General features: G+C 40.1%; 8 protein-coding genes across 18 annotated transcripts; 4 read left to right on the top strand and 4 right to left on the bottom strand.

Annotated features, from left to right (window-relative positions):
- The first annotated feature begins 3,152 nt into the window (after positions 1 to 3,152).
- On the top strand, positions 3,153 to 4,671 carry LOC103839786. Of its 3 annotated transcripts, XM_018657921.2 has the most exons (4): positions 3,153 to 3,395; positions 3,578 to 3,696; positions 3,942 to 4,009; positions 4,405 to 4,625. In XM_018657921.2, exons 1-3 carry the CDS (start codon positions 3,250 to 3,252, stop codon positions 3,959 to 3,961), a joined length of 285 nt encoding a protein of 94 aa, XP_018513437.1. In that variant the 5' UTR covers positions 3,153 to 3,249; the 3' UTR covers positions 3,962 to 4,009; positions 4,405 to 4,625. The 3 variants fall into 3 exon arrangements, with proteins under 3 accessions (XP_018513437.1, XP_009114552.1, XP_018513452.1); XM_009116304.3 differs by lacking the exon at positions 3,942 to 4,009 and having other exon boundaries at positions 3,578 to 3,741; positions 4,405 to 4,671; XM_018657936.2 differs by lacking the exon at positions 3,942 to 4,009.
- Positions 4,672 to 4,682: 11 nt separating this feature from the next.
- Positions 4,683 to 6,711, bottom strand: LOC103839702 (TIP41-like protein). 2 transcript variants are annotated; one of them, XM_009116214.2, is made up of 8 exons: positions 6,478 to 6,711; positions 6,148 to 6,333; positions 5,978 to 6,068; positions 5,779 to 5,895; positions 5,623 to 5,682; positions 5,470 to 5,511; positions 5,217 to 5,345; positions 4,683 to 5,018 (listed from the first exon to the last, which is right to left on the bottom strand). In XM_009116214.2, exons 1-8 carry the CDS (start codon positions 6,615 to 6,617, stop codon positions 4,908 to 4,910), a joined length of 876 nt encoding a protein of 291 aa, XP_009114462.1. In that variant the 5' UTR covers positions 6,618 to 6,711; the 3' UTR covers positions 4,683 to 4,907. The 2 variants fall into 2 exon arrangements, with proteins under 2 accessions (XP_009114462.1, XP_018513410.1); XM_018657894.2 differs by having other exon boundaries at positions 4,720 to 5,018; positions 5,779 to 5,892.
- A 442-nt stretch (positions 6,712 to 7,153) lies between these two features.
- On the bottom strand, positions 7,154 to 8,590 carry LOC103839610 (thioredoxin domain-containing protein 9 homolog). Its single transcript, XM_009116140.3, has 4 exons — positions 8,374 to 8,590; positions 8,007 to 8,282; positions 7,584 to 7,742; positions 7,154 to 7,504 (listed from the first exon to the last, which is right to left on the bottom strand). The coding sequence occupies exons 1-4, from the start codon at positions 8,392 to 8,394 to the stop codon at positions 7,328 to 7,330; spliced, it is 633 nt and encodes a 210-aa protein (XP_009114388.2). The 5' UTR covers positions 8,395 to 8,590; the 3' UTR covers positions 7,154 to 7,327.
- A 2-nt stretch (positions 8,591 to 8,592) lies between these two features.
- On the top strand, positions 8,593 to 12,885 carry LOC103839449. 2 transcript variants are annotated; one of them, XM_009115985.3, is made up of 10 exons: positions 8,593 to 8,872; positions 9,405 to 9,471; positions 9,560 to 9,810; positions 9,890 to 10,349; positions 10,426 to 11,007; positions 11,578 to 12,021; positions 12,093 to 12,287; positions 12,355 to 12,426; positions 12,509 to 12,571; positions 12,665 to 12,885. In XM_009115985.3, exons 1-10 carry the CDS (start codon positions 8,835 to 8,837, stop codon positions 12,746 to 12,748), a joined length of 2,256 nt encoding a protein of 751 aa, XP_009114233.1. In that variant the 5' UTR covers positions 8,593 to 8,834; the 3' UTR covers positions 12,749 to 12,885. The 2 variants fall into 2 exon arrangements, with proteins under 2 accessions (XP_009114233.1, XP_009114298.1); XM_009116050.3 differs by having other exon boundaries at positions 8,835 to 8,872; positions 12,367 to 12,426.
- Positions 12,886 to 14,623: 1,738 nt separating this feature from the next.
- On the top strand, positions 14,624 to 20,708 carry LOC103839109 (protein TRI1). Of its 2 annotated transcripts, XM_033280758.1 has the most exons (3): positions 14,624 to 15,016; positions 15,427 to 15,567; positions 20,695 to 20,708. In XM_033280758.1, the coding sequence occupies exons 1-2, from the start codon at positions 14,717 to 14,719 to the stop codon at positions 15,541 to 15,543; spliced, it is 417 nt and encodes a 138-aa protein (XP_033136649.1). In that variant the 5' UTR covers positions 14,624 to 14,716; the 3' UTR covers positions 15,544 to 15,567; positions 20,695 to 20,708. The 2 variants fall into 2 exon arrangements, with proteins under 2 accessions (XP_033136649.1, XP_009113948.1); XM_009115700.3 differs by lacking the exon at positions 20,695 to 20,708 and having other exon boundaries at positions 15,427 to 15,780.
- LOC103839266 lies at positions 15,943 to 21,033 on the top strand. Of its 5 annotated transcripts, none has more exons than XM_009115805.3 (10): positions 15,943 to 16,707; positions 17,011 to 18,159; positions 18,289 to 19,431; positions 19,563 to 19,604; positions 19,741 to 19,817; positions 19,972 to 20,056; positions 20,150 to 20,233; positions 20,321 to 20,422; positions 20,509 to 20,607; positions 20,695 to 21,033. In XM_009115805.3, exons 1-10 carry the CDS (start codon positions 15,997 to 15,999, stop codon positions 20,839 to 20,841), a joined length of 3,639 nt encoding a protein of 1,212 aa, XP_009114053.1. In that variant the 5' UTR covers positions 15,943 to 15,996; the 3' UTR covers positions 20,842 to 21,033. The 5 variants fall into 5 exon arrangements, 4 of the variants coding, with proteins under 4 accessions (XP_009114053.1, XP_009114135.1, XP_018509944.1 ...); XM_009115887.3 differs by having other exon boundaries at positions 16,400 to 16,707; positions 17,058 to 18,159; XM_018654428.2 differs by having other exon boundaries at positions 16,471 to 16,707; positions 17,054 to 18,159.
- A 100-nt stretch (positions 21,034 to 21,133) lies between these two features.
- Positions 21,134 to 22,662, bottom strand: LOC103839025 (transcription initiation factor TFIID subunit 8). The gene has a single exon (XM_009115533.2). It carries the CDS (start codon positions 22,321 to 22,323, stop codon positions 21,283 to 21,285), a length of 1,041 nt encoding a protein of 346 aa, XP_009113781.2. The 5' UTR covers positions 22,324 to 22,662; the 3' UTR covers positions 21,134 to 21,282.
- A 312-nt stretch (positions 22,663 to 22,974) lies between these two features.
- LOC103838937 (4-hydroxy-3-methylbut-2-enyl diphosphate reductase, chloroplastic) lies at positions 22,975 to 25,622 on the bottom strand. Of its 2 annotated transcripts, XR_001956406.2 has the most exons (10): positions 25,281 to 25,622; positions 24,761 to 24,957; positions 24,375 to 24,686; positions 24,220 to 24,294; positions 24,026 to 24,131; positions 23,858 to 23,952; positions 23,597 to 23,782; positions 23,422 to 23,508; positions 23,216 to 23,344; positions 22,975 to 23,170 (listed from the first exon to the last, which is right to left on the bottom strand). XR_001956406.2 is itself a non-coding variant. In XM_009115423.3 (9 exons), the coding sequence occupies exons 1-9, from the start codon at positions 25,543 to 25,545 to the stop codon at positions 23,279 to 23,281; spliced, it is 1,389 nt and encodes a 462-aa protein (XP_009113671.1). In that variant the 5' UTR covers positions 25,546 to 25,621; the 3' UTR covers positions 23,122 to 23,278. The 2 variants fall into 2 exon arrangements, 1 of the variants encoding a protein (XP_009113671.1); XM_009115423.3 differs by having other exon boundaries at positions 23,122 to 23,344; positions 25,281 to 25,621.
- Positions 25,623 to 25,779: the final 157 nt, after the last annotated feature.

Below are 25,779 nucleotides of genomic sequence, written 5' to 3'. Positions count from 1 at the left end.
ACATGAAAATATATGGAAAATAAACAAATGAATTTTTCAAGAAGAAATTAACTAAAATAAAATTTGATCCCGTGGAATTAGTTTATCCCAACACGTTGAATTACACAAATGGATGAATATGAGGAGTAGGATGAATTAAAACAAATGTAATACAAATAAATGGAATAGTAGCAATTACAAAAATAAAAGGAATAGAAATATAAGTGTCTACATAACATGAATGGTAGTTATTTGCAGAAATGTAGTAGAATAAAAATAGATTTAGTTTAAATTTAATAAAAACCTTTAATTAATATAAGACTTTTATTTATTCTTCATTCTTTACATTCAAGAGATTTTTTGTTTCTGAATATTTTTTTAACTACATTCCATTACTTTCTATATATTTCATTCCATTCTTTACATTTTATTTTAAATTTATCTCAAATAGTAACATTTTTGTAGAATCTTCATAAACGACTCATTCCACACAATTCTATTTCAAAATACATGTATCCAGTTGTAGCCAAAGTATAAGGTTCTAAAGATAGGATTATCTATTTTTAACTGTGTTTTAAGTATATTTCTCACGAGTGTGTTTGCGTAGAAAACAAATACTTGTCACAAGAGAGACACAAGTTATTGTGTTCTTTGTAAAAGATTGTTTAGATCACCATTTCCATCCTTAACCATGAGATCTGCTACTTGGTGTATATTTTTTTGTCTTCTCATCTTTCTCGTAATTAGTGATGGTAAAAAACATAAAGGTATACTATATTCATTTCCTTTTTTTTTTTTTTTGTAACTGTACTATATTCATTTCCTTTCGATTATGTTTTTGTCACAAGTCGCAAATGTTGCACTGCAATTTTTTATCTAGATATTTTTGACCACCAGTTAATATTCATTTCCTTTTTTTTTTTTTTTTTTTTTTTTTGTGTACGTGGTTGATATAAAATTATTAGAAGAGGATGAACCAGATAAATTTTGTACAAGATTCGAAGATATCGAAGGAAACTGCAAAGTTGATGGACCGAAATTTTGTGCGAAGTATATGTCGACAAATCCTAAGCCTAAGATTAATTATTTTAATTGCGAACATCCAACAAACAAGAGAGAGAGAGAGAAACTTTTTTCTCCCGAGAGTCTCTCATCACCTCCACTCAAACCCTAGCGCCGCCGTCATTATTTTTTCTCCTCCGGTGACTGGGGGTTCCTTACCTCCGGTCGCCCCACTGTCCGTTCCGATGTTTTCCTAGGCCTTTCCCCTTAGCTTCTCCTTCTCTATCCTCTCCTTCTTGTTGGGTTTTCTGGATTTTCGTTGTATCGAATCTAACCAGAGACACATGTGTATGTCATCTCTCTGGAAAACCTACGAGGAGTGGATCCGTTGGTGAGGCTAAGGAGCCTTCGATTCAGCCTCTACCGGTCTATCGGAGCAGATCTGGGTCAGATCTGATCTTGCCTCTGCCGGCGAGGATGGACTAGCGTCGCGGCCTCTTCCTTTCTCTGTCGGCTCTGTCCTGTACCCGTGTGATTTGGTTCGGCTTGACTCAAGGTTTCTGTGAGCTTCTCCTCTCCGTCTGGAGAAAAGGCGGTGTCTTGGCCCATCGCTCGGAGGACCTCTTATATAGTTCAATCGACGACTGCCATGGTGTCAACGGTGGTGCTTTGGTGGCTCATCTCTTAGCTTCTTGACATCGGAGACTAGGGTTTTGAGGACGACCCAGTGCGCCGTGTCTTATGCTGGGAACAGAGTCGTAATGGCTATCGTTGTGCATGCTTTTGAGGTGACTCGTGTCTCCTCCTGTGCTCCAATCCCTTTTTCTTAACTCCGACGAAGTTACCTTGAGTTCCCTTGATGTCGCCTCCGTATGTTTGTGTCGCGTGGCCGGTTTGGGGAGCTATTTACCGAATGCGCTTGACCTGAATTTGTTCTTCATCGTCATCGGGGTCATGTCGGGAACTTTTGGTTTGTCTTCAGTCGAGCTAGCTCTTGTCGGTCTGCTTGTCGTCCTCCTCCTAAGGAGCTCCGGAGCCGTTTGCCTGCCGTCTCCGTCGATGCCCAAGGGAGCCACTTTCGGGTGAGTGTTCCACTGGAACTTCAAGCAACCTGTATGAGCTATACTCTTGATTAACTGGTTCACTGGAAGATTGAGAAGTGTTATCTTGGGGAAATATTGTTGTCGTTTGTTCTTCTTAATTATTAGTTCCAAAGTTTATCATTAGACTAGGACTAATTTGCTTGTTTTCTATGGACTTTTTTTAAACTTTTTTGCAGTCACTAGAAACAGAATGGCTTTCTAGCAGATTCTGGTTCCAATCTCTTTGTAACCAAATCTTCATTCCATTCCATGAATGACATTTACAATTTAGCAAAAAATTATTTTAATTGCACTTGTGACAACATCTACATGTTACGTAAGATCAAGCGTTACTGCCTATGTCAGTCGCTATGCAAAGACCACCCTCCACCTTCACCCATCCAGCCTCGTTAAATAACATCTCAGTAGTCCTTACTAATAAAAAAAAAAGAGAAATTGTGAGAATTTGTAGTGTGGGATCGAGATGACACACAAATAAGTTTTGTTAGTCACCAGTCTTTTCTTTTGTAATAAAGAGTCATGAGTTGATATTTTATAACTAGTATGAGTTTCTCAATCAATCTATTTTCCAGATTTTGTAGAAATCCAGATTTTAAATTGTGTCAAATACTGTTTACAAATTAATAATTTTAAGAAGTATGATATTAAAAAAAACTATAGAGTTATTAATTTATGTTTGTTTAAATAGCATCAAAAATTCAAAATTATTTTGTTAGTATGAATGCAAATTTAAACTAATAATAAAATAATTAAAATATAATAACACATTGTAATTAATCTTTATTGGAAATTGAAAATATAATAAATTGTAACAAGTTATAAAAATCACCGAATAAGAATTAAAATATACTACAATTTAGTTTTACAGCATAAATAAAATTTTATTACTTTATTAATTTTTTTTTAAAATTACAACATAAGTAAAATAACCTCACCAATGGTGGAAGCCAGAGAGAGAACACAAGCCTATGTCTTTGCTAACTTATGGGCCTATGTTTATGGTGTAGTAGTATATACGAGGCCCGTTAAATTACTGGCCCATTTAGTTTGCAGTAGCTCCCTCACTTCATTTCGTTTAGGGCTCCTTTTAAAGTCAAATATCTTCTTCTTCTTCGGGATTGATCTGATAACTTTGTTGATTCTGCAAGAAGTAGCTAAGATTACAATGGCTTGGCGCAGTGCAGGATCTGCTGCTCGCTCTTTCGTTTCCGCCGCCGCTAGAGCTCCGTCCCTCCGACCTCCGCCAGCAACGCTTCCGCGCCTCCGTCCTTCCCAGTCCTCTTTGCCTCGCCGCCGATTCACAAATCCAAGGTTTCACCATTTCTTAATATTGATATTCCAGTTTGAATGGTTGGAGATCATTGTTTTGTTAATGACATTATATTCTTATGTTTATTGCAAAGCTTGAACATTTTGGGGTATAAATCCTTATTTTTGAATAATTGAAAATGTTCATTTATTAGATTGAGATATGGTTTTTGATGGTTGGATAGGAACTTGGGAGAGCTTGGATGCACACAGTCTCTCTTGCCTTTGCACAACGTGGTGGCTTCAGCTCGACTCATCTCTCACCTTAATCTCAACGTGCGAGCTTTCTGCGAACTCCCTAACGGTACCTTCCAACGCACTTGTCAAGATCGCTAATTACTCTCCTTTTGTGAGTTTTATTACTCTTCTTAGGGTTCACTGTGGCAAAGAGCAACCTAAACTTGTCTCTTTTTTTTTTTCTTGTTCTAAGTTTCCTGTCTGAACAACTGTGGTCTACTCTTGTCTTGGAATAAAATTGGATTTGGTCTTTTTTTTCTGGTAATTAAGTTTTTATGTTAAGAACATATTATTGGGTTTGGGATTTGATAGGGAATGGAAAAGATGGGTGATGGAAGTGGATTTTCAGTTGCTGTCAAGAGAGAAGTGCTACTGCTTTTTTGTAGGTTTCTTTGTCTATTATTGTTTAGTTTTTGTTTTCAACGTTTTTAAGGATCCCGAAACATAAGACTTAACATCTTGTTCATTTTAGTACATTTAAACATCCAATTACGTATTTCATTATAAAGCTTATTGGCCATACTGCTCCATCTAAATACGTGTGAGTGGGTTATTCTGTTATAACGCATTAAGAAATGACAAACTTATACTTCGCCTTTTAGATCCATAGACAATTTAGACATCCCTGTACCATCCAAAAGTGTACACTTCATTCGTGGTATCAAAAACTTACATGGCACCAATATGAACTTGTAGAGTTTGGATAGCTGATATGAGTTCAGTCTGATGATCTGATTCTGATCCAAGCTTTTTGTGTGTGACTTGATGATGGCAGGTACTTAAATGCACGAAGTGTGTTGCATCAGTCATCTTGAAGCAGATGGAGAGTTTTAAAAGGGGTGCCCCAAGAAGAACACATTGGTCGTGTTGTGTTTCGTTAGGAACCAGAAAACTTAATACATTATTTTGTCTCACACACTTTTGACAACAACATTGTTGTTTTTTAAACTTCAAGTTTCTCAGTATAATTTTGAATAACCTTTGTTTCATCTTGTATGTTACTAGCTTTGTTTGGTTAGCATTTACTGAATGGAGGTAAAATTAAAGAACAAATTTTTACAAGTGAAATTTCCTTTTCATTTTTCAGACATGTAATAACTAATCATAAACTCTAAACATTGATGAGAAAAGTATTTTGGGAACAATGAAAGTATAACATGAAGCGGTTGGAGTGTTCACAAGAAAATGAAATCCAAGAATCAGTCAAGTAAAACCATACATCAACAAGCCCCATTAACCACTGAGTACGTGTGTCATACTTGCAACTTTATAAACCGCTTACACTTTATGAGGAATCATCAGTTTCTGTGTTATCTGCTTAATCACCGGAAGCCTCTGACTGATGGGACCCGGATCGCTATAGACTGCTAAATCAACTGGATACCCTTTCTGCATATATATAATCAAGAGTTATAACACATGACCTTCTATTCACTAACCATAGAAACATTGCGTATTTTCTCGTCTTTGTAACAAAAAGATTATGTAGTTGTTGATGATCAAAAATGGTTAGGTCTATCATCAGCCAGCCGTTCTAGGTTTGGTGTAAATTTAGTAATCCGTCCTGAAAAGTGAAGAAAAACTAACCGCAGATAGAGACTTAAATGTTGTTTCTCTCCAACAGCTTTCACGAAGAACTGTGGGTGTCTCCCCTTTCCCAAAGACATAATGCATTCTCGTCTCTCTCAACCTCATAAGTACACCATCAACTCTAAGCTGTGAAAAGGCAACGGAGTGGATGATGAAAAACAAAGTATCATAACCGTTACTGAAGATCCACATACTGGTGCATAATGATATTGTTTTATGGATAGTTTTTTTTTTTCCTGATTTGACTTACCCAAAATCGTAAGAGGAGGAACCATGAACTTGGCATGACTCTCTGAAGAAAACAAAGACGGGTTATCCTTTGTTACTAACACATAACTTGTATCAAATCAAAAGCATTATGAAAAAAATGTGACTGGAAAGAAAAGACTTGTGATTTCTTTACCACTTTCACAGTCAGAAGTGACACTCCATTGTCAGCCAGTTCATCTTCATACAAAACTACCTGGAAGAGTAAAAAATAAGTACATCAAAAGGCGCAGAAGAATGTACCAAAAGACAAAGGTAAATGTTTTGTGATTGTATTGAGTAGAGAACGAACCTCATCATAGAAGAGAATAGGTTCTTTAAGTGAAAGAGCAGCCAAATCAATCTGCTCTTCACAGTTCTCCCACTTCAGACTAGCTTCCCCCTCAGGTTTTGCTTTTGCCTCAACCCGCTTCACATCAAAAGCAGCATACATCAACGACCATGAGAGTAACACTTCAATGATTATTAGACAACATGAGAGTAACACAAACCGTTTCTTGATCTTTCTCAACAACTCCGCTACCACAGTAAGGCGTAGTAAAAGTGTAATCATAATCCAGTATCACCTGCTGAGACGGCTTGCTGCAATTGCATCAAAAACGTATCAAACAATGTACAAAAGCAGAGTTTTAAAAAGGTCAATCTATTCACAAACTCTTACCTCCTAAACTTCCATTTTGCAGCAGCAGGAACCTCAACAGGTGGAAGCCCTTCTTGCTTCCATCCCGCAAGTGCATCAAACGCGTTAAAATGAATCTTCGTGTTACTGCTCAAGTGCTTAAGTACCAACGCATTCTCGCCAAACACCATTTCAGGTAAGTGAGACGTCTTGAGCTTCTCTTCCCACCTAGTGTCACAATCAAAACAACACATTCACAATCATGATTGACATTGAAAGACCTCTGCATATACTCAGTTCTCAATCGAAACGACGACGCATAGATACAACAATGCACAGACACTAAGGTGAGAGAGATAGAGATTCGAGTACTGTTCGTGAGCGAGGGAAGTGAGAATCGTGCCGCGGATGGTTTCGATCTCCCAGTCATGGATTCTTAAGCCTTTACGTCCGTCGGGAAGAAGCTCAGCTCCGGCGGATTTTAGAATCTCCTTATCGACCTCCGTCTCCATCTCAATCGGCGGCAAATGTTGGCCCTTTCTTTTTTTCTTTTCTCTTCCGTCGGTTTCACATTTGCGATCAACCGGTGAAACAAAGACATTGACTTTAAAACTTGATGGGCTTTAGTTGGTAACATGGGCCTAGCCTGATTTGGGTTTGGACACATAATAATTAAATTTTATTTGATTTTTTCTTAAAATATCATAATTTTGCAGTGAAATGGATTTTGAAACTTGGTTATGTTCTCCTCTGGTGTTATCCGTGATCTGTTTTTGTGATGCTAATATGTTATAGAGATGCAAAGTCTTACATATATAAATTATTACAAGCTGTCAAATCCGCAATAAAATCTCATTTGCTCCGACCATTTGTTGATGTAAAACCTTTGTTATCACACCATAGTTCAGTGAAAGTGTTAAAAATAAAAAGATGGATGTGTTAGATTCTTTTTAATTTAATTTGATGTTACTCGTTGTATATGGATTATCCTTCAGAATGATCTAATATCTACTACCGGGTCAGGCTTGTTTCTCCCAACACATTATGCTTTAAACAGGCAAGGAAAGGTCAAAATCCATAGCATCAAAATTACAAATCACAACTTAATGCGTTTAGTACAACTCACGAACAAGCGCGCATATAATTCCTCTTTTGCATAAAGCAGAGACACAAGAAAAGGCTGAAGATAGTGACAACAACCTTTGTTAAAAAAACTTTGGATTTATTCAGAGTCAGAATCTGATCTAGCACTCTGCCTTACGCTCCTCTTGGTTTGTGTGGTAGACTTCGGTTTATGAGACGATTCTCCCTCGTAATGGATGACTTGAGCTCTAGCTAATCTCTCTTCCAGATCCTCAGTGCTGAAATCGTCTTTCCCTCCCAGCTCATTGAACCCAACCTACCAACAACATTCAAAACCAATCATATTCTAAAAGATAATAATTGCCATAAGATGGAGTTTGTTTTGAGTAGTATACCACATAATCATCAACTTTAGTGTTCTTGATGAGGGCAAGAGTGGGAAGAACGACAATCTTGAGCCTCTCAGCCAAGAAGGGACTTTTCTCAGCTTGGATCTTCACAAAACGCGTCTCAATGTGCTGCTTTGCCAATATACCCATGTGCTTATCCATCACCTGCAACAACAAAAGAAAAAGATTTCTCTTCATAAAAAAAAACACTCTTGAATCTTATACTAACATGTATAGTAGCTACAGACAAGAGACAAGTTCCTGTCCTAACATCCCTTGTCAACATCCTAAACACAAAAAGGAGAAAACTTTTTCAAAGGGAAGGCTAATCCTAGCAAACCCTAAATCTCCTCTTCCCCAAAACATACTAGAAACTCTCAGAAAGTATGAAACCTAATTGAATCCAAAGGAGATTGTGAATATTCATACTTTGCAGGGCCAATTCTCGCGGTAGAAATGGCAGACGACGCGTTCGCTAGCCTTGACGGCGGCGAAGAAGTCCTTCTCGGAAGGGATCTCGGTGTACTCGCCGTGTCCATGACTCATCCAACGCTTCCTTTTCTCCGCCATTTTCTTCATCTGCTGCAGCCTCCTCTCCCTCAACACCTCCAGATCGTCCTCGTCAGGCTTTTCCAGAGACGCGATCTCCTCGTCGAGCTTGTCCTCCATGGCTTTCGCCACCGTCAGAAGCTGCTTCTCCAGAATCTGCATGAATTAAAAAAACAAAATCACAAATCCAAATCTCGCAAAAATGTAATCATCAAACGCTATTAAAAGCCAACATTACAATTGGTACCTCTTGAATAGGATTATCCATTGCGAAACGCCGGCGAGATCTGTTGGACGGAGCTTCGTTGTTTGAAATTCGAAAGAGAGATTCGGTTTCAGCTGATGATGAAAGATGGCGAGAGAGAGAGACGCACAAAATAGAGAGATCTCGGGTTCCGCGAAAACGACCCCGTTTCAAATAAAACCGGTTATGAAGAAATCTTTTAAATTCCGCGTTAAACCGGTCGAACCATTTATTTCTTTTTTATATTATAAAAGTTGGACACTCGATTCCACCTAAATTAATTTATTTTATGTCTTTATCTGTTAAAGGGACATACATAATTGTAAAGCTTCTACGCCAGGTGGCAGGTTTTAGGTCCGAAGTCTATTTTGGTATACTTGCTTCCGTGTAGAAAAGAAAAGTGTTTGTGATAACATCGAAGAAACAAAAGGTGGTCGGAGAGTTCAAGCGTGAGATTTGATTGAATGGCTATGCTCACTGAAATCGCCACCCTTGAGGAGAAGTATGTTTTGATTTTATTTTTATTTCTCAACTTTTTGTTTGTGTCTGATCTTTTGAATTAAGACAGAAAAAAGTTGACATGTGATCGTGTCTGAAACCTGATACCTCTCTTTCTGGAAGTTTGATGAGCTCTTCCTGTGTCTCCGATTTTGGTTTGGAGGAATGAATTAGATACCTTCTTTTTTTCTTGCAGTAAATCTAGATTGCGTTTTTTTTTTTAATTATGTGTTTTCTTTTGGTGTTCGTTGTCTGAATCTCTGCCTTGTTCTTTGATTAAGGAATGGTTTTGATTCTGTTATATTTTTTTTTGCTCTAAGGAATTAAAAATATTTTTTTTTTGTGTCTTCTTCTGTTAATTGGTGGTGAACTGCGCCAGGGTACTTTCTGGATCAGATTAATCTGTTGAATTCTGAGTAATTACGTTTAGTATTGGATCAGAGATCTCTTGATGAGTTATACAATGTGTTTAAGTGGCTTCTCTACTAGTATTCAAATTGATTAATGGTTGGTTCGATTTATCTTTTGGTTCTTAGGTATATCGAAATATGCAAGAAGCATGGAACCGTACCCAACACTTCCATTCTATCTGCCTTCTTTGAGGTTTGCTTACCATTTTCCTCTATTTATTGCTTCTGTTTTTAGCTTAATCATAGTGTTTTTTTTCTTTCTAATCGAATGAACTTTTCAGGCGGAGGATAAAAAGTCAAGGAATCAAAGATGCATCATGAACATTTTAGTTGACAGAGTGATGTACGATGACTTTCACCCGATTCTTGAGTTATGCAATGAGATCAACGCATCTGAGGTAGAAGGAATAGATCTCTCTGTGAGATCCTCTTGTTCTTTGGAAGATCAGTACGTATTGTCATTGATACGTTCTGTTGATCAAAAACTTCGTCTTGTTGATGTACATGATTGTTTTGGGACAACCTTCTGGCGGTAAGCAATAGTCTTTTGTCTTCTCCTTTTCTTTTTGCATTATCTCTTAATCTTTGATTGTTTTTTTTTCTTCTTTCAGGGACGTCTTCTCTCAAGGTTTGAGCTGCGAAGTTTTGAACGTGAGGTCTTTGCATTTCCGCAAGCTTAACATCGCTGGAGAGTTCGCGCAGCTGCACACTCTTATACTCGATTCAAACCGTGTGACTGGCTTTGGTGAAGGATGTTTCTCTGCCATGCCTAACTTGAGTTTTCTTTCGATGTGCGACACTGTTGTCTCTGATCTTTGGACAGCAAGTGCTGCTCTCTTGAAGCTTCCTTCTCTTGAGGTGCTCCGGTTCCAGATTTGGATTTGTTGCAGCGAATCTTCTACCACCCCACTTAAACCGCAGTCGTCAACTGATGAAAACATGTTTGACGAATCAAACTCTCCCATTGAGGCAGATTTTTCTGGCGTGTTCGAACAGATGGATCCTGATTTACCTGTTGAAGAGACTCTTAGCATGGATGATTTGAATGCAGAAGTATTCATGAGGGAAAAGGTAAAAACTCATATCGATACGTTCTTGTTTCTAATAGAAACAATGAAAATGGTTAAAGCATCTTTATACGGTTCAGGTTAGGAAAGGGAAGATGCCAGACCAAACCAACGACCTTGGGGATGTTGGGTTGAAGTATATATCAACTAAAGCATCACCTATATGTTCCAAAAAGCATTACAGAATCTACATGATAAACTCTCTTCCCAAACTAAAAGTGTTGGACAATTTGGCTATCAGAAAGAGCGACAGAGACAGGGCCACTGAGACATATTCCGAGAACTTCGAGCACTTACCGTACAAAAGAAAGAACAAGGAAAGTGTGGTTAGAGTCCTCGAGCAGCGTGAAACGAGATCAAGCAAATGGAGATCTCAGAGTTCGTATACGAGGTCTCTTTGTGCGGCTAGGATGGGATCGTCTGCTTGGCCTCTCTTGCATTCGGTTCCTTCTTTTAGTAGGGTTCAAGATGAAAGCAGGAGTTTGAGTCCAAGGCAGTTTGAATACCATCCGTTGGATCCTAGCCTCATGGTGTATGGGACTTTGGATGGAGAAGTGGTTGTTCTCAATCATGAAAACGGGAAGATTCTACGTTATATTCCGTCTTATGGAGCTCAGAGTAGTATCTTGGGACTTTGTTGGCTCAAGACGTATCCATCCATGGTAAGGATTAAAAAATCAAGCTGCCTTTATTTCTTATGGTTGTGTTTAGCCTTGGGCATTCAATTCTTCAGTTTGAGATGTTTAGGATCTGTTCGGGTATTTAGAAAATTCGGTTAGGTTCCAGTTTGGTTCGGGTAACAAAGTTAGGAACCGACTAGTATCCAAGATAATTTTAGATCCACTCGATTCGGTTCAAGTTTTTTGGGTTCTCAGATAAAAGTTTGGATAATTTAGATAGTTTTAAATATTTCAGATAAAAACTACTCTAGTAATTCATTTTTTTTGTGTGTTTCGGTTTATAAACAGTATTTTTAAATTATTTGATTATTTAAAACTGAATACAGTTAATATTTATAAGTATATAAATTATATTATAGAAATTTGGGTACCCATTCGGTTTTAGTTGGATTCCCGCTAGGTTTCGGTTCTTTGGTTCTAGAGATATAAGATCCATTCGGGTAATTTGTAGGATAACCGAGCCTTTTTCGGTTCGGTTCTAGATAAATGTGCCCTTGCCTGTGTTTGTTGTTGCCTGCAGCAAATTCATTTCAAAGTTTTGTATTTTTTCAGGTTATAGCTGGCTCAGCCAACGGCTCACTGAAGCTGTACGACATCCAAAAAGCGTCATCCACACTTAATACAACCACTCCCACCACTTCTGGTTCTGTTACTTTTGATGAGTTTGACCAATTAACCTCAGTCCATGTTAATTCCACGGACAAACTGTTTCTCGCTAGTGGATACTCAAAGGACGTGGCTTTGTACGACATTGGCAGCGGAACACGCCTCCAGGTTTTCGCCAACATGCATCAAGAGCACATCAACGTGGTGAAGTTCTCGAACCATTCCCCTTCAATTTTCGCGACTTCTTCATTCGACAAAGATGTTAAACTATGGGATTTGAGGCAAGACCCATCCCAACCGTGCTACACGGCGTCTAGTACCAAAGGAAACGTGATGGTTTGCTTTTCTCCAGATGATCGTTACCTTCTAGCATCAGCCGTTGACAACGAGGTACACTCTCATCGACCCCTGAAGAGCTTCATGTATTGATGTTTAGTAACCTATTGAGCGTTCTCTCTCAGGTGAGGCAGCTTTTGACGGTTGATGGTAGGCTTCATCTGAATTTTGACATAGTCCCAACGGGAAGCTCCATGAACTATACTCGATCGTATTACATGAATGGTAATGACTACATCATCAGTGGAAGCTGCGATGAGAGCATGGTCCGTGTTTGTTGTGCTCAAACGGGAAGACGCCTCAGGGATGTATCCCTAGAGGTATTTACATTTTAACACCAAATGAATCTGAGCTGCTATGTGTAGTGGACCTGACTATGTGATTTAGTTTGGCTTGCAGGGGAACGGCTCGGAATTCTCCATGATGTTTGTCCAGTCTCTACGCGGTGATCCCTTCAGGGTGAGTTGACAAGTGTTTTCTTAATCCTCATTTAATAAGAAGAATGTGTTTCAAGACTTGTCATGGTTTCTATATCTTGCAGGAGTTTAACATGAGTGTTTTGGCTACGTACACGCGACCTAGCTCAGTGTCTGAAATAGTCAAGGTACATTGAAACACACATAGACACAGTTCCTAATTTTATTAAGTGAACCTCTTATAACAGAGTTTATGACAAAACAAAAAAATGGATTTGCAGGTGAATATGCTAGCACCAAGAGATAATATAGAAGAACAATCTTGTGGTCTTCATTGTTACCCCTCAAATAGCATGGGAGGCTAAGGAAACATTTAAAAAAAAAAAAACAACAATTAACTAGTGTGTTAATAGTAAACTCTGCTTTGAAAGTGTATGATTTTGGTAGAGGCACGTTTGTTTGTATTATACTATTGCTATATAGATTACAAATCTCAAGAGAAGTGTAGTCAAGGAGGAGGAAACTAACAACAACTTAATTTTCTCTCTCCTAACCAAACTCTCTCTCGCGACCAAAAAGCAGATCTACTTTCGGGTTGCCTCGGCGTTCGTTCCGGGCGCGTGCGTGTCCGTCCGGTGCCGGCGGTGACCCCCCATCTCTCTTTCTCTCTTGTTTTCCTTTTGCTCCTCATTGGCGACCTTCACTTTCTCTGCTTTGCTCGTCGCTCTGCGCTTAGGGTTTTCGTCGGAGCCGCCTTCGCACGTGAGAAGCTCCGGCTCTGGTGTGGATTGCTGAGTTTTGGAGCGGCGGCGCGGTGTGTGTGTGTGTTGTCTCTGCCTTAGGAGTCGGCTCTTAGGGTTATCAAGGGGCACTTTTCCCCTCTTGGAGAATCAGTTGCGCGTGGAGGCGGTATAGGTGAGCTCGCCGTCGGATTCTTCTGCAGACTTCGGGCTGTATCTGGTCCTTGGCGAGTGTCGTGTGGCGGCAGATCCTCTCTTCCCCTGGGTGTCTAGGGTAAGAAGGTTCTGACTTCCCTTGATCTGAGAGCTCTAGAGATTCGGTTACTCAGATGCGTTTGTAGCTCGTGTTCCCGGCGTGTGTCGGATCACTTAGTGGTCTTGCGTGAAGCTCTGCTTCGGAGCGGTGTTGGAGTCGTCGTCTATGGCGGTTTCAAGGCGACGCTGCAGGCTTCCTATCAGTCATCCTTCCTCTTCCCGTCTGGTTTGGTGCCGTCATCGGAGAGCGTGTCGACTTGCTCTTGGTAGTTTTCATTCCCGTTTGTGCGTGGTCAAGTCTGATCCTTGCCACAGGTTTCAGCTTTTGGCAGCAAAGACTTTCTTATCTTCGGTTCTCGAAGGAGACAACCGACGAGTGTTTTCAGAGTTTCCATTTGTCAGTGGGGTCTTTGGTCCCTCGGTGGCTTGGTTGGTGATAGCGGCATTTCCCAGCACCGTGAGCAAGATAGGTTCATGGTGGTGTCGCCTCACATTGTTTTTGCAGGTCTTGGAATGTTATCGGCGTCGACTAGTAGCGGCAGGTTCGAGCCCGGTTTCTCTTTTTTCTGTTTGGTTGAGAGGCCTTCTCGGGCTCTTGGTCCAGATGGAGTGGCGATATAGGAGTACTTAGAGGGTATGGAGCAATTTTCAAAAGGTATGGTCTCCATATCCTATCTTCTATTTGCGTCTGAGCTTAAATGTTGGTGAAAGTTATGAGTTCCAAGGAGATCACCGGGAGCTAGCTACTCCGGAAGCGACATGGGAGTTCCCGGCATCCGCGGCAACGCGGAGAACCTCACAGTCCTATGATCATCGTGTACGGTAGAGAACAGCAAATGGTTTCTAAGAATTTTAAAAACGAACTATCGGATTGAGCCGGGTTTAGTGGGTGGGCGAAGGTAGTTTTGTAATACATTGACTTAGAAGCTTTTGTTCGATTTGGGCTTGTAACCGGATCTAAAATTCCCATTTTCGGGTTGATATAAATAAATATATATTAAAAAAAAAAAAAAAAAAAAAAAAGGAGGAGGAAACTGTAACATATGAGAACAACAACATTAAAAAAAAATTAAAACAACACCATACCAGCAGCAGCAGACAAATAAATGTCCGGTTAAGACAAAACCGCTGGTCTAATAATTTAAGAAGGTTGTAAGAAAAATAATAAACCGCTAGTGAAATAACCGGTTAAGACAAAACCGCTGGTGTGTGTAATAATAAAATAAGGTTGTAAGAAAAAAATATAAATATAGATTAGGTCGAGTGTGCTCTCACAGACACGGATAACGCAAAACCTCTCTGTCTTCCCAAATCCACCACCTCACAACGACGACGACGATGGCTCTTTCTACTGGAATCTTCTCCACCTTCCTCTGCGTCAAAACGGTGCCGTTACGCAGCTCACCGTTCCTCCGTGTTTCCCCTCCTCATCCGGCTAACCTGCGGATGGTGCGAGCCGTGACCTCCGCGACGGCGGCGTCCTCCGAGCCGTCAGCCACCAAGACTCGGGAGCCACGTGGCATCATGAAGCCTCGCCCAGTGTCCCCCGAGATGCAGGACGTGGTGGGTGAGCCGGTGATTCCTCGCACGCAGGCTCTTAAGCGCATTTGGGCTTACATCAAGGAACACGACCTTCAGGTATGCTAATATCATTTTCATCTCTTTGTATATATTATATGAAATGCTTTGTTTTTGCAACCTGTAGTGGGATAGGTTTAGTGGCTTCTTGTAGACTAATCCAGAACAGGGTCTTTCTAATTGCTTACTTATTTAAACAGACAGCTTCTAATTACTTGGATAAGGTTTTGTTATGGTATTGCTCTGCACCCTTGAATCTTTGTTAGAAATCAGTTCTTTAAGACAGTTTTCTTGTGTATTTTCTCATGTTTGTTGTTTGGTCTTAGATTCTCAAGTGTTCCTTGACATTTAGTTAGTGATAACTCTTTTCAACATAAAAACAGATTTTATGACAACAAGTCATGTGTATGATTACTTGTGTTAAAGTTTAAACTTTGGTGGCTTTAAAATGAGTAAATGTTGTTCTACAGGATCCACAAGACAAGAAGGTTATAATCTGCGACGAGAAGCTGAAGAAGATATTCGCAGGCAAAGACCGTGTCGGGTTCTTGGAGATTGCAAAGCTCATCGGTCCTCACTTCCTCTGAATGAGAAGACAATCGATCACTAGCGTATGTTTACATATTAGTAACGTTAGGTTTAAGAAGTTTTATGCAACAAAGTAGTAGTCAAGCCCTTTGGGACGATATCTTTTGCGTTTGTTGGTTATGTGTCTCTTTGCTTCAGATTGCAGTTTAAAATTTGCTTTGTTTTGTCTTAGGACTTGAGCAACTCTTCGATGCATCGTTTCTTCATATTGTCAACAGGCCTGCCATTTTAATCTAAGACTCAAGTCAAAACTAATTAACTATATATCATCCATCAATTTAATACAAATTATAATCAGGTTCAAACTTCAAACCTTAGCAGCAAAAATGGATACCCGCAGAATCTTCCCATCTATATCGCATATCCAATATTTTCTCATCTTAATTACAAAACGTGAGAAGGAATTTTAATTCCGAAAAAGACGCAAAGGAGAACAAAAAAAAACGAAAAAAATGTTTCGTCTCCGTTACAATCTTCTCCGATCTTGTAACCGCCGTCTCTTCCACCGTCTCCCCCGAACTTTCTCCTCCTCACCAACCGGTTCCTCCTTGAATCTCAAACCTTCTCCTCCCAATCACCCATCCCGATGCCCTCCCCCTTCGCTCCACAGCCTCTCCCAACCTTCTTCCTTCTCTAAGAAAAAATCAGTTCTCGCTCTCTCCGCCGCAGCCCTAATCGCCTACGCCGCTGCTTACACCCCCGATCACGACCAATCGGACGGCGGAAACAGCCGAATCTACGATTCGATCGAGCGCTGGGTTCAGAAGTCCGGAACCTCGCTGAGGAGAGTCGTTCACCACGCGAGGCAGACCGGCGTCGCGGCGTCCGTTCTGTGGCAGTCGCTCAGGTCGGTGCTCTCGTCGGCCAATCATGAAGTGCGCGCGGGGTTCGAGCTCCGTGTGGCTGCTCTTTTGGCGGATATTGCTTCCGCGAGTGCTGCTCGAAGAGCAGCGCTCGTCGGAGCTGGCGGAGGTGCGGTGGTTGATTGGTTGCTGGAGACTGTGGCTATCCCTGGAGATAGAATTGGGGCGCAGGACGAAGCGGCTAGGGCTCTGGCTTACCTTATTGCTGATCCGACGGTGCGTAAAGAGGCTCTAGGGAGGCCTGATGCTGTGCCTAAGTTGCTTAAGTTCATATTCTCGTGTCAACCAAAGAACAAAAAGGTGAGTTTCCACTAATGTAGTAGATGCTATAGCTGATTAATTGTTTAGGAGATGATAGAAGGATTGTTATGGTTAGATGTAACGAGCCAGCTGATAAGAATCTAGATAGCATATTAGCATTGTAGGATATAGAAGAATCTTAGCGCATTTTAATGATTGATAAGCAAGAACAATTGTTTTGTGTATAGTTGTGTTATCAATCATTCTCATTAACGTATGAGATTCTTTTTTGTTTAATCTTGATAATGTGATGCTTCGGGTTGTGTGTGTTGCGATTGATACATAGCTTTTCTTTGGGAGCAGCATTCAAGACGTTCTTCATTCGATATTTCTGATTCTTTGAAAGGTAGGAGCATGCTCGTGACTGCCATAATGGATATCGTCACTTCCAACTGCGACACAATAGAAAAGACTTCTTTTAAGTCATCGTTGCCTGGAAATGCTAAGATGAGAGATATCGCTGCCGCAATTCAAGTGATCGAGGAAGGTGGTATGTATTTTGACGAGACGGAAGAAGATGATGACAGTGACGATGGAAATAGCGGGATTAAGGGGATTGGGATTAAAATCCTTGAAGGAACCACGGTTCTTGGACTATCAAGAACCAGTGGGCTTGCGCCCTTGGGTGGTGTTAATACTAATGCGGATGAGGAAGTTCCTAAAACATTTGCATTGATAAGCAAACATGATAATTCTTCGCAAGCTAATTTGTCGTCGGCCGTGATTCCTGGCCTTTGGGATGATTTACATTGTCAACATGTCGCGGTGCCATTTGCTGTGTGGGCGTTGGCGAACTGGGCGATGGCTTCTGATACAAATAGATCTCATATTCAAGAACTTGATCGTGACGGGCAAGTTGTCATGACAGCGTTAATGGCACCAGAGAGGACTGTAAAATGGCATGGGAGTTTGGTGGCTCGGTTGTTGTTGGAAGATCCTAATCTCCCACTAAGCGATTCTGTTTCCGACTGGAGTTCGAGTTTGCTTGCCACTATTTCACATGCCAGTAAAACTGAGGATATCCCTTTGGCTCAAGTTGCGTTGTCCGCCTTTTTAGTTTCTGTTGACAGAAGTGACGAAGCACGGAAGATGGTAATGGAGAAGGGTCTTCATCTGATGAGAGACAGTGCTAGGAAAACGAAGAAGCACAAAGAAGTGCAAGAAGGTTTGTCAAAGGCTCTTGAATTACTCTGTGCTGGTGAGATGCATTTATCTCTTGAAGAGAGTCAGAAATGGTCCGGCATACTACTCTCTTGGGTTCTTGGAAAGGTTGCATCTGACACTGTTCAATCTTCAGCAAGAAGAATCCTTTCAAGCACTTTTGAAGATTACGGACCACGCTCTATCCCGATTTCTCAGGGATGGTTAACCCTTATAATGAATGAGATTTTGAACTACAGCAAGACGTTGTCAGCTAAAGGAGCTAGCCTTCCAAAAACTGAGAAACCAAAGGTACATAAAATTTATGGTCATTTATCTTATCTGTATAAAGAATAGCTGAGAATTATGACTTTTTTAGTTTGTTCCATCTTTCGGTTCTTAAATTTAGTAAATAACAGCTATTGTATTTGGAATATACAGGTAGATCTGTCAAAAGTTGCTTCTGCTACTCTGTCAACCAATCAGCTAGCAGGTGCTGTTGTTAATCTTGCCATGGCTCAACTGGGTACAGTCCCTGATTCTATCAATAATGTTCCACTGGCAGATCTGCTCCTTTCAGAGCCTTTTGCGGTACCTATTAAGAACTTAAAGAAGGACAAACCCCCTAAATTTAATGCTGCCGAGTCTGCATTGGCAACCCTTAAGTCAATCAAGTCACTGACTGAAGTTTGCGTTGAGGATTCTATATGCCAGAACAAAATAGTTGATTTTGGTATTCTTTGTTTGCTAAGGCGCTTTCTGCTAAGTGATGACTATGAAAAGCTAGGTGCAATAGAAGCTTATGATGCATCCAGATCCCTAGAGGCTCGAGAGCGTGCTCCGGATAGTGTTGGTGAATCTTCAATCACAGATATACAAGATCCATCTAGTGTGAAAGTCCCAGCTAGTGCACACATCCGAAGGCATGCTGCTAGGTTGCTAACCATTCTTTCGCTTCTTCCGAAAGTCCAGAAGATCATCTTAGGTGATGAAACATGGTGCAAATGGCTTGATGATTGTGCAAGAGGAAGAATTTCCGGCTGCACTGACCCTAAGACACAAAGTTATGCGAGGGCTTCTCTGTTAAACATATATTGCAATCAGCAAGGTGATAGTGGATCTGGAAATGGTGGCAGTTCCAAGCCAGACATCTCAAACATGAACACTAACTGTCCTCGCTATGGAGACATGATATTTCTAATTAATCCCGGACTAGCCCATTGGAAATGTCCTGAAAAAGAACAACAAAGTGGTAAGAAGAACGGATCTTCAAGTGAAGGTGAAGCAACAAATGCTGCTGATACAGTCAGAGATCATGTCGTTGATGCTAGCGATTTGTCTAGCTCCATGGATCCCTCCAGTAGTGGTTCACGTGTGCATGATCCTGAATTTGATGTTATCTTTCTTCATGGATTGCGTGGTGGACCCTTTAAAACTTGGCGAATAGCTGAGGATAAGTCCTCTACAAAATCTGGCTTAGTGGAGAAGATTGACCAGGAAGCAGGAAAGCTCGGCACATTTTGGCCGAGTGAGTGGCTTTCAAATGATTTCCCTCAAGCTCGCTTGTTTACCCTTAAATACAAGGTATGGCTGTATTTTATGCTCATACCTACTCAATGGACATCTTTGTAACTGTGTTTGATCTATATGTTGTGTCCTTATCTAATTCCTTATGCGTTAATGGTTGCCAATTTGATTTTTCTTTTTTGATGCAGACAAACCTCACGGAATGGTCTGGAGCTAGCTTGCCTCTTCAGGTACGTGTACTGGAAACGTGGTCGAGAGTTGGAAGAGTGATTATTGATTAGATACAGCATTCCGTTTGTGAACTCTACAACATCTCCTTATCAAGCCTGCAGTTCTTCTGTATGATGGATTTTTGGTAACTTGCAGGAGGTTAGCTCTATGATATTGGAAAAGTTGGTCTCAGCAGGCATTGGAGATCGACCTGTTGTTTTCGTGACTCACAGGTCTGAACCTGTCAATGGATATTTTCTAGTGCAAACTTAGTTGCTCTCTCTACCAGTTAAAGATTATCATTAATCTTGGTGTTTTATTGAAACTAAATATGGTCTCCTGGAACAACAAGACATAAATTTTGATCAAGAAACGTTTATCTTGTAGTATGGGAGGCCTTGTTGTGAAGCAGATTCTACACAAAGCAAAGGAAGAAAAACTCGATAAACTAGTGAAAAACACCGCTGGAGTTGTATGTATTAACGCTTCATATCATTTCTAGTTTTCTATCAGCGAATTAGCTCATTTAAAAGATTAATGTCAACATCTTTGACCTCTTTTTCAGATATTCTACAGCTGCCCACATTTTGGTAGCAAGTTAGCAGATATGCCATGGCGGATGGGTCTTGTGTTACGCCCGGCTCCATCTGTAAGTACTACCGTTCCATTATTGAATTGATTTCAATCCTTTGGGACATCTTATCTAATCAGACTAATGGATGGTAAATTGTGATAGATAGGGGAGCTACGAAGTGGTTCCCCAAGACTAGTGGAGCTAAATGACTTGCTTCGCCAGCTACACAAGAAAGGGATTGTAGAAGTCCTTAGTTTCTGTGAGGTTGTTGATTACACTTATAAGTCTCTCTTTGGATTGCAACATTTACACGACTCTCTGTGGTGACTAATTGTCATCTCTAACTGCAGACAAAAGTAACCCCAATAGTGGAAGGTTACGGAGGATGGGCTTTTCGGATGGAGATTGTGCCAATTGAATCAGCATACCCAGGATTTGGTGAACTTGTTGTAAGTAACGTGTATATAAACTCGTTTTTAACTATGGTTGCAACTTCCAAAACTGTTTGGTTTTTACTCGAGCGTATGATGAAACAGGTGTTGGAGTCAACAGACCATATAAACTCATGTAAACCACTGAGCCGCTCGGATCCTTCATATACTGAGGCGTTGCAGTTCCTGCGCAAGCTCAGCTCGCAGCGGTCAAGATCAAATGTTAAACCAGAAGCTGGGATGCACGATTGATTTAAGATGAATTAAGGTGGTTTGGTACTGAGACATTGCTTTGTGCTAATTGACGTACAACTTTGTTGTCACTATAGTTTCTTTTTCTTCTGTGTACATAAAAAACACGAGTAGGTTCTTTACACATTGTTTTATTTGTACTACTAACTACACTTGGACGTGAATATAGAAGGATTCTCATTTTCATTTTCATTTTCAAAGTGTTCTTTGTTGATGAAGTTGTTTTATTCAAGCAAACACTGCTCCTGGCTCCCACTCACGGGAGAAAAAGACCTATCCACTGCTTAAGAGATGGGTTAGAAACTCTCATTCCATTCAGTAGAAAAGTCGTCGTAATCATAACACAATCCTGTAAGGAGAAAAAAAGGCTACAAAATCACAATCTTTTACAGAACAATTTGGAGAACTACGCTACATAGACTGTAACTGAACCACTTTATTTTACAACTGATTGAGATCCACCGGATTCTCCATGCACTGTCTCAAAATAAACTCAGCCCTCCTCCTCTTGTCATCTCTATCTTCCTCACGCAACGACATAGATCTATCTTCACCCTTCATCTGCAGAGTCAGATCCAACGGCTCTCCAAGAAACTTCTTCTCGGTCCTAAGCTTAGAAAGACCAACAGGCTTCTTCTTCTTCTTCTGCTTCCACTCAGCGTCATCCTCACTGAAAACCACATCTCTCGCAGCCTCCAAGGCAGGAGCAAACGCCTCCACCACTGATACACCATCTCTTTTCTCATCCTCAGGCATTTCACTCTCAGCTTCTCTGATCTCTCCCTTCACACCACCAACATCCATATCTCCCCACACACGATCACCATCACCCCTACAAACAAGCTTCCTCTGAAGACTCAACAAAGCTCTCTCAGCCTTCCTCCTCTGCCTCGCCTGCTCAATCTTATCCCCTCTAGGATCCAACCCCCTCTCGATCCACATAGGAGTCTCCTTATACGTGTGAGGATCAGGAAACGCCGGGAGCCATAAAGGAATATGCTTTCCAGGTGGAATCTCACCAACCTCAACAAAACTAGGAACCACCATCATCTTCTTCCTCTTATCACTCACAGGGAAACGAGGCAATGTCTGTAACAAGAGACTCTCTTCTTCTCCATCATCACTAACTTTCACGAAATCGATAATTTCTCTAAGCTTAACCGAACGAAGAGCGGAACATCCTCGTTCCTCGGCGTTATTATCGTTACCGGATAGATCTTCTAAGGCGAGGACGATGTCGAAGACGTTACACTGGCTTCTACCGTTTAGGTTAGCGAAGGAGGTTGCGATTTTACCTAGCTGGAGAATGTACTGGATCGCGAATCCGGTTAGGGATTCGAGCGGGGGGTCCTTGAAATGGTTGTAGCCGACGGTTTCGCAGATTTGAGCTACTGCGGATTTGGCGGCGGCGTGGGTGAACTCGTACGAGGAGGGAGGTGGATCCTTTGTTTCGCCGTCGTGTGTTCTCTCTGATAAGCTCATTGCTCGGAAAATTTCTGAATAGTTTGCGAGTCTTTGTAAATTAGGGCTTTTTTATCGGTTAGACACATTCACCGCCGTGAAAGTTTGTCTCCGTCAACGGAGAAGAAACCTAACGACGGAGCAACGGGAAAAGAAGAGGGATCGTTAGGAAGTAAGGTAGAGGCATGGGTCTTGTTGTCTTCTCCGTTATATAGCGGTTTCTACTTAACCGCAATAATTAATAATTAACCATCAATTTTTATTTGTTCCAGTAAATCAAACAAATAAAAAGCTATTAAAATAAAGTAGATTAGTTATTTGAAAAAATCTAAACTAAAAATCATATTATATTCCCCTAAGATTAAATATTTCATCCTAAATATATATAATATTTATTTATTATTATGTCAAAAATGTAGTCAGTTCTCATTAAATATATAAAGATATATAACCTTAAATTTAGTTTATTTAACCATAAATATAAAAAAGTCACATATTATCATATTTAACAAAATTATTTTATTGCATACTTGTTTTTTTTATAACTATTGCATACTTGTTATCTAAAAGTTCTAGGTTTACTTTTCTTGAAGTGTTATTTATTGATTGTTTTTTCTGGTTTTGTTTTGTATACCAGCTCAAATTTGAATAATAGTTACACCAAAAAAAATAATATAATAGAGCAATTTTTTTGATGTAAAAAAAACAAAATTAGTCTATTTTTCTTTTAGAAAATCAGATATTTTGCTAGCTCATTTCCCCAATTCATCTCTAAATTTAAATGTTTGAACATGAAGATGACATGAGTATAAGTTTAACTGTGGTGGAAGAACATTTAATGAAGCAAGGATGAATAGGGGATTATTGACTTTACCTTCAAAAATATCACTTACAAATCATAAAACTACATTTTACTTTAGCACACACACACTATTTGAGATAAAGAACATGTCTGAATACAATCACAAAGACTGGATCAAGCAACCTGCAACAACTCTTCTCGTTTAATGTCGAACACCTTCACCAAAACATCTTCCACGACCTACCACATTTCACACAAATACATTTCACTAATGTCCGAAACAAAACCAGCTGCAAATGAAACACACATGTTCATACCTTGTCAGGGGTTGATGCACCTGATGTCACACCGATGGTTATTGGCCCCTTTGGAAGAAAATTCTCCTTCTCCACCAGCTCTCCGTACTGTCAAATGTAAAAGAGAAACATCGTTGAAAGCTTATTCAAAAGGGAGAATCAGTGGACGTTCTTGTTGTGTGGATACGGCACTTACGTGGAGCTTGTAGGCTATTTTGTTCCCAGGTCCTATCCGTTGCTCACTGTCTATCCAGTAAGAAGGGATTCCACGGACCTCTGAGATCTCCTGAAGGTGAGAAGTGTTGCTTGAGTTCCACCCACCAACCACTAGCATGAGGTCAATCTTCTCTTCCACCAACTCATAGATTGCATCTTGTCTCTCCTGAAAAAGAGATTAGCATTTTTTTTCAAAGCATGTTTAATAGGCATGACAATGAGATTCTAGTAAAAAGCTTACTTGAGTAGCCTCGCAAATGGTGTTGAAGCTGATGAAATGTCCGTTTACGTTTTCAACTCCATACTTGCGCATCATTGTCCTCTCAATTAACTTTCCTGCAGGGCATGAGACACAACTATAAGATGTTTTGTTTCCAGTGATTTTGAGATTTAAAAGCAGTGTACTAACCAATCTCCTCAGTTTCTCCCTTGAGCATCGTTGTTTGGTTTGCGATACCGACTTTGATAAGGTCATTGTCAGGGTCAAAACCCTTTGAAACAGCATACTTGAATTTCTACAAACGCCACCCACCATGAGATATGTATACATCAGTACCAAAAAGACCATCAGAGATTGTGGAAGGAAAGGAAGCTCTTTATTACCTCCATGAAGTCCTCTTTTGTGGAGCTAGATCCATCTAGTTCACCCCCAAGAATGTAATCACAAACGTAGTTCGCCTGTTGCTCAGTAATAATAAGGTTACACATCAGCAACAACAACAACAACTCTTATTGATAGAATACAAAAAGTCATATACCTCTTTCATGTTCTTGACAATGATATACTTTCCAGCAAAAGAAGCAGTAGCAATGGTCTCTTCATGATTATATTTACCGTGAATTATCGACGTGTACTCCCCCTTCTTGTGCTTCTCAACCATGTTCCACACCTTTGTGACCCAAGGACAAGTGGTGTCAACGATCTGAACCTTTTTATCATTGAGAACAAACATCTCATCAACACCAGCTCCAAAGGCAGGAAGGATAACCACATCGTCTTTGTCCACCACATCAAACTGCTTCTTTGTATCCTCAACAGGAATAATCTTAACATCCATTTCTTCTAACCTCTGCCACACAAAAAAACAATGAATCAATGCAAATCAACAACATCTAAGAAGCTGGTGACTAACTAGTAACATACCTTGTTGACGGTGGGGTTATGAATGATTTCGTTAGTAATCCAAAGCCTTTCGTCAGGAAACTGCTTTCTTGCTTCGTAAGCAATCTGAACAGCACGCTCAACGCCCCAGCAAAAGCCATATGCTTTAGCTAGCTTTACGGTAACATCTCCCCAAGAGTATGTGTATCCATTTGTTTTCAGCGTCTCCAATATATCACCTAATAGTGTTAAATACAATAACAAAGATGAATCACCATCCAATGAACTAACAATCTAACATTAATACTTCATTCGTTTCATTTTAATTGTCGTTTTAGTTTTATTCACATAGATTAAAAACATTTAGCTTAGCATATTTCCAAAACAAAAAAATTATTACATATGCACCTAATCATACTTCAACCAGGAAAATAAACTACAAAAAAAATTTAATAAATTTTACATTAAAACGAGACTTATTTTAAAACAAAAATTTTGATCAACAACTACAGTTAAACTAAAAAAGAAAAGAGGGAGTAACAACTACAAGTATGGAACTTACTGGTGTACTCTCGATTCATGAGCTTGAGTGTCTCCTCTTTATGACCGAACCCTTTACGATTGTAATTCTCGCTTCTCGTTAAGTTCTTGCGGAACGTCTTGGCGTCAAAATCGGAGTCCGTCGATGGGAAATGAACGTCCTCATTTCCAGAAGAGCACCGGACTGAAAAAGTTTTCTGGCGCCGGAAAGGTCCGGAGAGATGGTTCTCGAGTGCGAAAGTATCCGGGCGCACGCATAATCGACCGAACTGGAGAGCAACAGCCATGGAGACAGACAGACAGACAACGACGCTGACCGAAACTTGTAATGAATGGATGGATGGTCCGTGTTTTATCTCGAGCTGTATAAATAGATTTAAGTTATGTAACGTGTATGTGTTTGTGTATGTGGAAAATATGTTTATTAAAATAGTTTTATTTGAAAATACGTGTAAAATGCAACCAACCACGTGGACTTGGACTTGTATAGTCTTATTTTGTGATTTGATTAGATTTTATTT

The sequence above is a fragment of the Brassica rapa genome, chromosome A01 (assembly GCF_000309985.2).
Source record: "Brassica rapa cultivar Chiifu-401-42 chromosome A01, CAAS_Brap_v3.01, whole genome shotgun sequence".
NCBI classification, from domain to species: domain Eukaryota; kingdom Viridiplantae; phylum Streptophyta; class Magnoliopsida; order Brassicales; family Brassicaceae; genus Brassica; species Brassica rapa.
Note: the sequence above shows the minus strand (reverse complement) of the source record. Positions and strands in the feature narration are given on the sequence as shown.